The sequence below is a fragment of the Spinacia oleracea genome, chromosome 4 (genome assembly GCF_020520425.1).
Source record: "Spinacia oleracea cultivar Varoflay chromosome 4, BTI_SOV_V1, whole genome shotgun sequence".
NCBI classification, from domain to species: domain Eukaryota; kingdom Viridiplantae; phylum Streptophyta; class Magnoliopsida; order Caryophyllales; family Amaranthaceae; genus Spinacia; species Spinacia oleracea.
This window is the reverse complement of record NC_079490.1, coordinates 20035776-20050143: the sequence shown is the minus strand read 5'-3', so window position 1 is coordinate 20050143 and position 14368 is coordinate 20035776. Positions and strand designations below refer to the sequence as shown.

Below are 14368 nucleotides of genomic sequence, written 5' to 3'. Positions count from 1 at the left end.
ATATTATTATTTAAAATGTTGTTGAATTAGTCACATTATATATTTTCATAATTCTAACTTTTTATAAATTTTTACAAATATAAAATTAGGGATATTTAATGAAATAATGTATTGACAAATGCAATTGCAAGAGAGAGAAAGAGAGGTCCTTCTGAAGCTAAGTGCTTTCGAGTTGAAAAGGGAAAGTGCCTTATCGCACCGCAGACGGACGTGCAGTAGCATTTGGGGTGGTGTAGGCCCAAGTAATGTAACTAAAGAAAAAACAGTTACAAATACAAAATTAAAAATATTTAAGGAACAAATAATGATTGAAAAATATGTAGATCGAAGTTTTTTGGTGCGAATGAGTCATGAGGGCAATATAAATTACAAATGGGGACGGGGACACTCGAACCTGAGATATATTGTACACAGACCCTCAATCTTAACCACTAGGCCAAGACATCATTGGTTAGATCGAAGTGATGTAAGTGAAAAAGAACAAAAGGAATAGGTTTAATGTTTTACTTGAATTCGCACGCTACGTATAACATTCAGAGTACTACAATATTACAATCCTTCCAAGTCCTGGCATAATTCGGACTCAACCCGATTTGAATAAACGGGTCTAAGATAAATAAACTACTCCGTAATCCATTCTAGAAGCATGCAAACTAACTACGGATACTTGTTACGTAGTAATGATAGTTGTATGATGGTTGTATTGCTTAATCTAGAGTAGAAAAAGAAGGTAAATTGGACCAAAATATTTGGCGATAAATGCAAGATTAAAGTCATTCAACCCACATAAAAAACAGCAAACTCAAAGAACCGAAAGCACCAACAAGCAGGCATGGGAGGATGAAATCAAGAAAGAAAGAGAGAAGGATCCACAGCCTGAAATCAGGTACACATTATATTGTTCCGTACCACGAGCTACACAAATATTCAAGCTTCGAGTACAATTCAGCTGATATTGAGTGTCCTTGACCCCCATTACTCTCCTATCCCCCTCCCACCCAATCAACCATTTTTGTCCATAATATTGTCCGTTTCAGCTCATTCTCTCGGCATAACTGGGCGGCACCCATTGTGGCCTTTCACCCAAGCTGAAATTTCTGTGTTTTTTTCTTTTTTTACAATGCAAATCCGGCGTGTATCAGTCCCCTGCTGGAAAGGTGGGTCTTTTTTGATGATGGGGTGGTCCAACCGTCCAACGCATTTCTCAAGAAATATATGTGCACCATATCACCATTTTCTCAAAGAGAATGATAGGGCACATAGCCTAGCATGCTCTTAACGTTGGTCACCACATCATGGCACCTTGTTAAGAGGTCCATCATCTGCTGTGAGACGTCTCTGGTGGGTTGTGGTGGTGCTTGATTTTCCAGCCTTGGATTATCATGCAAATTATTTCTTGGGGATAATTCTATCATGTGATGATGTAGGTGATTTATTGGAGCCCTTATAAACTGGGGAGGGTGGGGGAGAACAGGGGGTTGCAATGGATGTGAAGAAACTGTGAACCTTTGATTGTTACTAACATCCATAGCAATAGACGACGATGAAGATGATGAAGGACCTTCATAAGATGATGACAACATCAAATTCCTAGACTCCATCTTTTGGCCTTCAACACCACCTCCCATATTATCAGTACTACCACCTTTCACCTCACCCATGTTGAATCTCACCCGGGCTGTTCTTGCACCATTGTTGGGCCCAGGCCCACCAGTCTCGTCGCCTCCAGAAGGCTTCTTCAAGCAGGACTTCAGCTGCTGCACCGGCTGCTTTACCGTTGTAGTGGGGACCACAGGTTTTGACTCTATTGTTGATGATTCTCTGTTTGCTGCAGACTCACTCTGCATGTCTTCTACCCTGCCGCTGCTCAGCTGCTGAGGTTCAGGTGCTGCCACCGGCCTCACCACAAACTTCACATTTGAAAACAAAGATTTGCTTCCCATGGCATATCGACAAGCAATTCTCGCGTCTTGTTCATAGAGGAAAGCAACTCGGCAAGTGTTTGTTTTGTAGAAGACCCGGCTGAGAGATGTGTCCAGTTGGCCAAATCGGGCAAATCTTGCCTTCAGCTCTACCAATGAAGGAAGGGAGGAGCCAGACGGGAACTTCATAATCAGATATGTCGGATCCTCAACCTTAGGAGGACGGTCCACTTTCTTCTGACGCTGCTCTGACTTTATGGGTTTTGACTGCGGGCTTTGTGCTGCAGCACCCTTAGCTTTTCCCTCAGCCCGTTGCTGCGTCTCTGGGTTCTTTAGGGCACGCTTTTCAGAACTCAGGGATTTTGCTTCAGTTATTTTCTTGGCCTTCTTTGCAGCCTTTTCCTCCTGACGCTCAGATGGCATCCGTTTCCGCCCTTTTATGGGATCTTCGTGTCTGGCTGAGAGCTTCTGCAGTTTTACAGAAGATCCTTTACCGTTCCCAGCTGAAAGTTTCTCAGCAGATTCAGAAGCAGGGGTAGATTTGATGTCCAGATCCTCCCTGATTTCAGATTCAGCAGAAGCTGAAACACTTGAGCTCTTCTGGAAAAAAGTCGACCGAAATTTCAAGAAAAACTGACGTGTAATTGCAGGTCCATTCCTTTCCATGCCATGCGCAGGGTTCAGGGCAAGACATCGCAAATCAGCCAACAACTGTAACAGTTCGGGATCCTTGGCTTTAGCTTCTCCTGATGACACCAACCCCACTTGCGAAGAAACAGAACTGATACCTTCATTGTCCTTCCTCCCCTGACTTGCTTGAGAGTCCTCTCTAAATGAGGCAGCAATATCGGTAGGCATCCCAGCAGATTGTACTGTATCTCTCTCAACATGGTCTATGCTCATTTTACCATCTAATTTCCTAATTTTCTTGATCTTCTTCTCCGGCAGATCAGATTTCTCAGAGTTCAGTTCCCGTGCAGGGCGTTTAGCAGCTTTTTTCTTTTTCTTTATCATGCCATCTCTCACACCAAGATGGCCTGCATCATTAGAACTAAGTCTGTTGACATGCTTGTCTGAAACCTTATCATTCACATCGCCTACATCAGCTGTCACCATAGCCCTAGAATCCCATTCTCGTGACCCAGAAGGAACCATCACACCAAGACCTGCAGAACAGAATATCAAATGTTACACAACGCCAATATCATCCAATTCCCTATCAGGCAAGATAAGTAAATGAGAAATCCTTGCCTGTTAAAGCATCTTTTGTGGTCCCAACATGAGCCAGATCATCGTCTTGGACAGCTAAATCCCTTTTCTGGAACACAAAAGTAGCTGCAGTCGTATCAGATGGTCCATCCTCGTCCGCAACAGACAAAGAGGAGCTTGCATGACCTTGCGTGGTCTTTGTTGTCCTCAAGTCACCAGCTTCATCTCGGCGCTTAAAAAGGTATCTTTCCTTTTTGGACAGCTCCTTTGTTTTTGAAGCTTTAGTGGAACTCTTTCGACCGCCGAGAGTATCTGCCATGACTAACGGGCCACTCAAAGGAGCTGGACAAAGCAAAAACACAAGTCAGAACATCAGTCCAACAGATTAAGTCAGCAACCCTGGATAAAACACGAGATTTAATAGATGACTCTAGATTTCCTAAAAATATACTTGTATAAGGTTGACATAGCAGACAAACAGAAGCAGAAAGCCTCAAGAGATTCAAAACAGCTAAATGATTCAACTGATGATATGGGATACTAATTTATATACGAAGTACCTATTATTTTATTTTTTGAGGGAACGAAGTACCTATTGTTGACATATTCACCAACAGAAACACGTGACACTAAAACTTAGAAAGCACATAAGGCCACATCTGTGAAAGGCATGAGCAGGGGTTGCCAGTAGAGCAATAAAAGTAAGGGAACTTAAACTTATAACTCCTATGAGCAATATAACCTATGTTGATCTCATAACAGGCACCTAAACAAAACCTAGCGTGTAGTTACTGTATATCTATTTAGAGTTTCTAAATCCTTTCTCTCAAAAGTTCTTCCCTTTATTTGCATCATGTATTCATGTTAGCTGTACCACAATTAAGTACTAAGTATTAGACTTGCATCATGTTGGCTGTAGTGCTGTACAACTGTACCACAAAGAATATCAGACTTGCAACAAGTTTATTAGCTCACAACGCGTAGTAGCTAGTATAATGAAAAACAAGAAAAGTACCACCATCATCATTGTAATTATTTGAATACACATGTCAGGTCCTGCATTTTGACTATACTCAATAAATAACATACTTAAATTACATAGCTCCTACACAAAACCTGATCTGACTAAAATAAATTCCTAACCTCCACTTTTACATGCAAAGAGCCCAGAAAACTTTGTGACATTATATTCACTCCAAGTCATTGCTTTTTAACAATGATATGGGCAAAGCAGTAAGTGAATCAAGTTTTGCAGCTACCAGAGTTCAGACCAATTATTTACATAAACGGAGGTGAATAGGAATCACAGTTACTAGAGTTCAGACCAATTATTTACATAAACACTGTGTGGGACAATTTTCCATTGATAAAGAGGAATCACAGTTAGTTTTCAATGAGATTTAGTTTCTTCAAGTTTAGATTGACATTCCAGTCTTTCATTTTCATGTTGTTCTACAGCTCCTTGTACTTCATTAGCCCTTTAATAAAAATACTCTTATCTATCTAATTAACACTTCTTCTGCTAACTAAAAGTACATCAAGCAAAAAACTGTAACATCAGAACTTGAACTTTGCAAATGATAGGTACACTAAGCCACTAACAAGAGCTCTTTCAACATATTAGCCAAAATAATCCAAAAGTTGTGAACCTGACTTCATCACAAGAAGATGTCATCTCGATATTTTTGGAATTACCAAACTCTTGGGCGTCTCGGCTATTTAATGATATCTTCCTCAAAACTTTCATCTTATGTAGCATGCTACGCAAGAAAAAACCTAGATTGAGCAAGAGGTAACAAATAAGTTAACTACAGTGCCTACTTTTATATCACCCCTTCCCATCTGCCTTTTTTCAATGTAAGATTCAAGTAGCCATGCCAAGTTAAACTGATTTTACTAATTTCACATTATGATTTATGCTGGAAAGGTAATGATAATACTATTATCATTATTAGCACTCCGTAACTCAAGCGTGCCCAAAGACAAGAAGTTCCAATAAGCAATAATTTATAAAAGGAGGTATACCCGGCCTAACAGAGGTGATACTCGAAAAAGAGTAAAATCCAATTGAGTTTGAATTACAGAATATTTCAGACATCATACATCAGCAGACATGTTAATATCCTTCTTTGCAGGGATTAGGTGATACTAGATGACATGCAAAAGCATATGCAACTACATCATTTCTAATTGAAATTTCTTGACAAAGGGCTTCATCATTCACCCAGTCAATTACAATTACAAAAGGTGGAACTAAGATGTAAAATTTGTAAGTCTTTAATGCCTTACGGTGACCGATCATTTGCTGTAATTACCACTCATTTGCATCTACCAGCCGGCAAGGCACATTGATAATTCAATTATATCTAATTAACAAAACATAAGGATAGTTGCCGAAAGCTCAGCCTTAAAAAGTATGTAAAAAACTGGGACAGTACAAGGCTTGAAGGATTCTTGTCCCAACATATAGGGCATTCAAGTGCCTCCAATTGCTAAGGTAAGTAGCACTGAAATGGAACAAGGATTACAAAAACAAGAAGACAGAGGTAGAAACATCTGAAATAAGTTTATTATTTTTATTCTAAGTTACATCATTTTAGTGAAAGAAAGAAAAAAAAGCTAAGCTAATCATCTTTTCCCTGATAACTCTACCTGCTCTCAACATATAAAGTATATACTTCCTGATAAGAATTAGAAAATAACTAAAAAAACTCCACCCACTAAATGACCCGTCATTCTATCAATCTACCCCTTCCTTCTTTTTTTCCTTTCAACTTTTCTCTTTCCCCATACACCCACCCAGTCTTCTCAACTTTTAATTTCTTACCAAAACCATTTTTCAAGAAAACCAGGAGTTATAGAAGACCATCAGAAGTAGCTCTCGAAGGAATTTCATGGGAGAGAAAGATAGGTGTTGGTGGGTAGGGTATGTTTCCCCCACATTTCATGATGTTTTAGAAGTTGGAAACCTGGCAAGGCAGGGCCTGTTTACAAAACTTATCTAATTTTCCACATCAGCAGAAAACGTTGCTCTTCCCTCATACCCATTTTTTATACGTTTCCAGGTATTTTTCTTCTTCTGGGGTTTCAAAAAGGCAAAACACTAATTCCTAGCCGTCTCCGTGCTTCATAGCTCTTATACAGTATGCAAAGAAAGGATTTTACTGGAAACCACACGTCATAACAGCCACTATTTGTGTGCGCCGGGGGGACTTCACTGCTCACCAGTATAATGTTATAAAACTACCATACAACTGAAGGGGTAAAGAAAAGGAACCCTAGAGTATCAAGCCCCCAGAAAAACACTCTCCGGACCCAAAGAACAAAGACATTTTGGAACCACATCATTTTATCAATGTACCATTGTTCCATACAGGACCCTGAAAATCCTCCATCAGTTTATGGATTCATACACAAATTTACCAGATAAATAATTACTTATTTGAGTTCTGAAAGATAAATTTTCAACTAAGAGCTCCACAAAGAATTGTAGAGCCAGACATCAAAGGTCAATAAAATAGAAAAAAATAATACATAAACCTCAGGAAAGAAGGCTGAAGGCAGTTATACCTCGAGATGGCACTTTATCAGGCAATGCTGGCAACTGGGAAGACCGTGCCGGATGCTGATTAAAAGCTTGAGCATACGTCTCATCAAACTCTTCGAATACAGATCTACGATAAGCAAGGGTGGTAGCTTTGTTTTTAATAAAATCAAGGTTCTTACTTTCGCTACTCATTGGTGCCACAGCCAACTGCATTATGAATGAAAGAGCATCTAAAGGCCGGAAACTATCTCTTGCCTTCCGAATTTGATTCAGAGAATAAACGGCACCAGGTTCATAATCTACAACATCAACAGCCATGTAACCAGGCACATTTGCTGGGCGGAAGTTATTTGGATTCCGACAATAACAGCTTAAACCAAGAGCACTCCTCCTACTAGCCTCATCAATCGATTCCTCCACAGCCCTAACAAAATTCCTTGAAGTCGTCTGCTGCGATTTTTCTGCAAAATGAGGGTCATATTGAACAAGTTCTGTGGGGTCAAACCACCCATAACTACTATCACCAAAGAATGCAACCAACAACTGCCCATGCCTCCTTGTCCGTCGAACTGAAGAAGTAGCAAAAGCTTCATTAAACATATGACCTGGCCACCATGGATGAGACTTCACCTTGCCCCAAACCATGTCACCCATTTCAAACCTGGAATCCATAACCAATCCACCTCTCATTTCATCATCCTCATCACTAGCACTGACAGGTTCACTCATTGAACCTTGCAAATAACCACGAGTCTCCAACCTAAATTCACCAATCTGTGAGCCCTCATCTTTACGACCAGCCTTCCGCCTCTTTCTGTGAACACCCACACGCCCAACACCATTAAAATTACCAGTAAACCCCCCTTTGGGACTCACACCTTCATCCTGTCCATCTCTAGACTCTATTTCCTGAACCTTAACCTCAATCTCTCCATCACCCTCCACCCCATCATTCCCCAGTGAATTCCCTGAATCACCATTCGCATGATAACCCGTGTCCGCATCCCCAACCAAAACCCTAACTTCCTCCATTTCCCATTCAGGTCTCTCCAAAACCCCCTTTTCATCAATTTCACTTATCCGGGCACCTAAATCCTTCCCAGAAGAAAACTTAACATCCGAATTCAAATGCGAATCACTAACCCCTTCATCCCTAACATTATCAACAACATACCCATCATCCGAAACCCTAGAATCTTCAGCTTCTGAAGCAGAAACTGTATTTCTCTCCAAATCGAAATCGTTGTTCATCACTGATACCATAGTATTATATAAATATAATTAACTAACCTCTAATTCAAACAAAATCAATAAAGAAAATACATAAAATTGTTCAACAAACGCACCTTAATCAATGCAGTTATACCAACATATTGCGAGATAATTAGAGAGAGAAAAGCTACAAAAAATCTAAGTGCGAAAGGAAACAATCTGAAGAACCTGAAATTAGAAGAAAATCAGGGATATGTAGCTTGATTTGAGTGAATAGAAACTTCGAGCTTCGAAGTTGTGGGAGAATGGAGAAGGGAATAGGAGAGAGAAAATGGGGGGGGGGGAATTATCTAGGGTACAAGATTACATTACTGAGAGGAACTTGTTTCAGGTTCGATGGTTTGGTATTATCTAAGGGTAATTTGGTAATTCAAATCCTTTCGGCTGTTAAGTAGCAAATGGGCAAATGACAATGAAAAATATTTTCAAATGACAACACATTTTTTCAAAGTATTTCCTCGTATTTCCTCGTATTAAAAAAGACAAATTTGCAAAAATAATCTTTCTGTTATAAATATATTGTATTGTGGATGCCCATTATACCCCTGACATCCTTATCCTATATAATACATGTATATGTACATATTATATTGATGGGAATAAGATGATAACTGCCTGTTTCTCTCTTCCCTTCTCTCCCTTTCTATCTACTTTTATAACACGTTATCAGCACCATTGCAAACCGCTGACGGAAATCAAAGAGATTGAACAAGGGAAAAAAATAACAAAGAGTACCATCCCTCAATCACAATCATCTATATCCATGTAAGTTTGTTCTTTGTGTCAATTGGTTTACATGTTACGGAGAACACGAATTTGTTTTGATGATATAGGTGATAAATCTGCAAATGATGAATATGGTTAACTGTGTAAGTGCGTTTTACTTGTTTTTTTTTTTTGTTCTTCATTAATGGCCACACACATGTTTCCTTGATTTTGGTAACTAACTTTTTCATTGGTTTTATTATTCTATTTTTGTGTATATATGATTGCATCAAATTTTAATCTTTCTTTGATAATATAATTATGTTATAGACCACACATGATTTTATTGTTTTGGGGTCGTTAATGGAGTTCGGCCTTATAATTAATGGAGTTTCATTTTGTGCATTGGCAATAATTTATTTGGGTGCGCAATATTACCATGCTATATAATTACTTGTTTTGCATTTAATGGAGTTTAGCAAAAGTTTTGTGGATTAAGATCCCATCATGTAAATGTTTATTTTATTTTACCCAATTTATTGTTGGTAATAACTCCGATATGCCGAGGAAGAAGCCCTGGATTGTTTCTGGATTTTGTAACTGATTTTGTTTTGGCAATATCAAGAAGGATGTTCGTACTTTGTTTCATATGATGCTCTATAACGGTAAATTGTCAGAACCTCTAAATAAATAGCGTATATGCTCATTTTGATACGGATTTATTCGTATATGACATAAATTTCAAGTGTTTATGTTACATGCGTAGATATATTAGTTGTTGTTTTGTACAACTATTTGAATATGGTTGATTGCTTGATCACCTTTTATTGAAGAAATAACTAGACATTATGTTATAAAAGTCTAAGAATGTCTCTCATATATAATGATAATAGATTATGAAGAGATACGTTTTGTGGGTAGGCAAAATTGCTCCCACAATAGTTAAGAATGGAATACATGCAAAAATCAGGGGAAGATAGCTTTTAACTTTACAAAATAGTTATATAAGAATTAAAATGATACATGATGGTAAAAGTGGTACACGTGTTGTTCATATTTCATTAATTCTTTTTATGAATACGAGTACAAGTTTATGATATTATTATACCATCCTGAAGATGAAGAAAGATGAATATGTGTCTTGAAATTGATATGTACCACAATTACAATGAATACTCCAGAAGAGTGTAAGCTATCTTTCCATAAGTTTTGTTAAATTGTCTTGCCATTACAAATGAGACACCAGTTTGTGTCGTTATATCACATCAAAACATGTCCAAATTATAGTATTTTTTAATTAAAGTAAGTGATCACTTAGGGAAGATAACCAGCAGTTATCGAACGAAAAATTTTATATGATATTATATACGTATGATGTGATAATTTAGGTCAACCTGGTTCCCGTCATGAGAATTTGAAAATTCTTGTCAAATAAAAGTTTGTGTGCTGACACTCCCTCATATGTTGTATATATTCAAAGGCAAGACATAATGATAAGGTTGAGTTGTATTTCAATGAAATGGTTATAATGAATCGATTGAGAAAATAAATACAAGTGATATTAATTACTTTGAAAACTTGTATAATGATATGATAGGTGACTTGAAGTTCACAATGATAGTAAGTGACCCGAAGTTCATCAAAAATGATAGTATTGAAGATCACCAAGAAGTTTACAAGTGTTTTGTGATTGATTTAAATATCGTAAATCTCTTGATTGGGGCAATCATATATCAGCACGAAATGAGAAAATATGAAAAATATACAACTGCACAGTGTATCTACTCCCCATGATCAATGTTAATCTCCAGAAGAGAACGAAAGTATGAAACATTTATTAAAAATTCACGCTAAAAAGTGTATTATTAGTTGGTGAAAGATTTTATGCCCCATAATATATTGAAAATATTTTCCCAACTTAGGGGGAGACGAGCTAGAATAAGTTGGCAAAATTGAAAGATAATATATCGATCCCCGTATGAGTAAGTGTAAATGCCAACTGTATGTCCTCGAGGTATGTTTGGACATAAATATCTATGACTTGATTATGTTAAATTGTTACATGTTCAGATGCATAAATGTGTATAATGGTCATAGTGCTCGATGTTACTATAATGATCTTGCCAATATTTATTTAAATCTCTGCACCTGAAGTGTAGATTATATATACGGTTCCAACACAATGCTGAGATATAGATTTATTTATATGAAAAGGGCAAGATAATGCAGTTGATGATATTATTGAAAATAAAGAAAAATCATTAATATATAGTGTATGAAATACCCTTGAAGTTGTATAGATATCTGAACTATAATAGATGGCCCATGAGAAAAGATGAATGGTACCTATTGAATAAGTATTCAGATATCATTGATGAATAGCATGCAATGTATATGTTGAATAATTTTGATGATACCGGTAGATGATGGAACCGAAATATAATGCATATGCGAGAAATAATGGATTTTGAATAAGGGATCGTAAATCTATGTCTATTACGATGTAGACATCATTATAATGATCAAATGAGCTAATGGACCTGAAGTCCAACAAGTTATGGATTTAAAATATCCACGATGTACAATGTTTTGCATTTGGGTCTTGCATTCATATATATGTGTAGTTAATAGGTAAATGCATCATTCATCATACATTTAGTTTGTTTTTATGTTTTATCATGGTATGATGTAGATTATCCCGTTATAATTTCATATTACATGTTTCAAAACAATTATGATGTCGTATATGAATATGCATCCAAAGAATGGTAAGACGGATTTGCAACTTTATGAATATTATAAGAGGAGTTTCTTACTCCAATGGACGAATAGTTGCGGAATAAGTATATATATAATGTTGATTTAATAACATGTTATGAATCATGCAAATAAGAAAAGTTCCTGAAGAACTTATACATGATGTTCTTAAACATCTAACCCTTTAAGTTTTACATATGAATGTCATAACATTGATCAAATATTATCTAAACTCTTGAAAAGTGGTTTTGAAATGTCCTCTCAACCAGTAGTTTGAGTACTTGAGAATTATGAAATATACATATTAGTTTATTCACGGAAGAATTCTTATAGAAATATGAGTTGATTCAAAATTATAAGATAAGAGTATGTAGTGTCCTTACATTGAGTTTTATTTTATGGTCCAGAAGAACCATAAATCACATTATACTCTAAGTTGGACAGTGATATTATTATTTATCATGTATTGTCATGAAAGTATGACTAGAGAAATTTTGATCAACATTGATGATTAATACTATTTATGACCTCCAGAAGAAGGTTTATATATGTCCAATATTTAAGGATACATTTTGTAATATTATGTACAAGAAAATATATTTATTTCAGGTATTATTTTTAAAAGTCTGGTGATATAAATACTCATCTAGCGAGTACAAGTGAAGATTTGAAAATTCAACTCAAACTGTGGAGAATCAACTTCCAAGGAGCTTCATGTTGCTACATTTGGAAAGTTATCAACGGTATTAGATTCATTGAATTAGAAGATCTCAAGTGATATATTCATCAGGGGGAGAAAATACGCGTTGCACTTTTTTTCCCTTAACCATGATTTTGTCCCATTGGGTTTTCCTGGTAAGGTTTTTAACGAGGCAACATCCCAAGCGTATTATGATGAGGGTTGTACTCTTTTCCTTCACTAGGTTTTTATCCCATATGGTTTTCCTAGAAAGGTTTTTAATGAGGCTTCACCTCATGTATATATTACAGGGCCACTGTATTATTTTAGATAATGGATATCCAAGGGGGAGTGTTATAAATATATTGTATTGTGGATGCCCATTATACCCCTGACATCCTTATCCTATATAATACATGTATATGTACATATTATATTGATGGGAATAAGATGATAACTGCCTGTTTCTCTCTTCCCTTCTCTCCCTTTCTATCTACTTTTATAACACTTTCATATTTCATTTTTTGCGAGAAATAACATTTTTTAAAAAAATTTGCAAAAAACAACCTTAAACTAAAAAAAATTTGCGAGAGACAACATTTTTGTCTTTTCCGACGTTGACTACTCATTTTCGGCATTGACTTTGCCTGTTTTGTTAACCTCACATTTTTTCCCGTAAAAACCAAAGACAAATTTTCCAAAAAAACCTTATATAACCTTTTTTTTGCGAGAAACAACCTTTAAAGAAATTGCGAAAAAGGACCTTAAACTAAAAAAACTTGCGAGAGACAACCTTTTTGTCTCAATTCAATCATTCTCGACACTCTTCATCTACAATTTGATAAGTTTGGTTAATTGATTTTGTGTAATTGCAATGTAGGAAAGTTAGAATTTTATCCCAATTGTTTGAATTGAATCGAATTTCTGGATGAAAACAATATTGAACCAATTCCCAATTGTTTTAATTAAATCAAACTAGAACCCGAATCATGTTCTATAGCACCTTTACTCCTCAGCTTCCTTCGCCCATGAACTCGAATTAAGCCTTAACTAGTGAGTGCATGGAATTAAGGTTTTCTACTCTACTAAAAACATCAAGGATATTGTTAGTTTGATTGAAAAAGGGTGGTGAAATTAGGTGTTTATTCTTGTATGCGGAGGTTATATATAAAATGCTAAGTAATGTATTTTTGTGTTGCGAAGACACAATTAGCTTGAGATTACATCTACCATATGCATGAAGTTTATAAAGGTAACGGTTTCGAAATAAGGAGATATCTAAGTATACCATTAATTTGATTTTTTTTTTTTAAGGTTTTAATCAACTACTTTTATATGAGAGAATATGGAGGGAAATGAGTGTAAATAAGGAAAAACGAAAACATGTGACCTGCACTTGGGAAGTCAAGGCCAGAAATTAGTGGTCAACGCCAGAAAACCTAAAATGTTTGTCTCTCGCAAGTTTTTTTTAGTTTTAAGGTCTTTTTTCGCAAAAATAAAATAAAATTAAAAGGTTGTTTCTCGCAAAAAATGGGTTATAAAAGGTTGTTTTTGGCAAATTTGCCTTTTGGTTTTAAGGGGAAAAGGGTGAGGTTAGCAAAATCGGTGAAGTCAATGCCGGAAATGAGTAGTCAATGCCGAAAAAAGACAAAAAGGTTGTCTCTCGCAAGTTTTTTCAGTTTAAGGTCCTTTTTCGCACAAAAAAATAATTCAAAAGGTTGTTTCTTGCAAAAAATGGGTTATAAAAGGTTGTTTTTGACATACTTGCCTAAACAAAATTGCAACACTTTTAGTTTTGTCACTATTCACACACCAACTTTGACCGTATATTTTTACTAATTTATAAAAGTAAATATTATCAAGTAAAATATCGTTGAATTGATTTAATTATATACTTTCATAATGTTAAATTTTAAGATTTTTTAGAAAAATAACTATGGCCAAAGTTATATCTTGGCAAACGTGCTAGTCAAAGTGTTGCAATTTTTATGAAACAGAGGAAGTATATAAAATGAAAAATAAAGTAGATAAATTTGTCCTTGTATGAAAATAGAGAGATCGATTGAGAATAAAACAAGCGGCTATGTTATTGTAGAGACCAAAGTAATATATATTGTAACTCCCTAATAATTCATTACATTTATAAAATCATTTTCCAACTTAAAATAAAGTAATTACTAAGATATTACCGCCACCGTGATAACGGTTAAGGCTATTTACCAGAATTACGCAGCGGAATTTAACTAACTTTTAAAACATATAAATAGTTAATGGCCT

General features: G+C 36.0%; 1 protein-coding gene across 2 annotated transcripts; it reads right to left on the bottom strand.

The window, feature by feature from the left end:
• Positions 1-718: 718 nt before the first annotated feature.
• On the bottom strand, positions 719-8249 carry LOC110786905 (PWWP domain-containing protein 1). Of its 2 annotated transcripts, XM_021991493.2 has the most exons (4): positions 8025-8247; positions 6702-7931; positions 3174-3473; positions 719-3088 (listed from the first exon to the last, which is right to left on the bottom strand). In XM_021991493.2, the coding sequence occupies exons 2-4, from the start codon at positions 7927-7929 to the stop codon at positions 1239-1241; spliced, it is 3378 nt and encodes a 1125-aa protein (XP_021847185.2). In that variant the 5' UTR covers positions 7930-7931; positions 8025-8247; the 3' UTR covers positions 719-1238. The 2 variants fall into 2 exon arrangements, with proteins under 2 accessions (XP_021847185.2, XP_021847184.2); XM_021991492.2 differs by having other exon boundaries at positions 6702-8249.
• Between the last annotated feature and the right edge of the window lie 6119 nt (positions 8250-14368).

Bases quoted from the DNA above. Each gene is read 5' to 3' on its own strand.
- LOC110786905 (XM_021991492.2), bottom strand. From the start codon at position 7,941: ATGGTATCAGTGATGAACAACGATTTCGATTTGGAGAGAAATACAGTT. The intron at 3,474-6,701 runs GTATAACTGCCT...TGCTTTGTCCAG, and splicing joins TGATAAAGTGCCATCTCGAG to CTCCTTTGAGTGGCCCGTTA. The intron at 3,089-3,173 runs GCAAGGATTTCT...TCTGTTCTGCAG, and splicing joins CACAAAAGATGCTTTAACAG to GTCTTGGTGTGATGGTTCCT.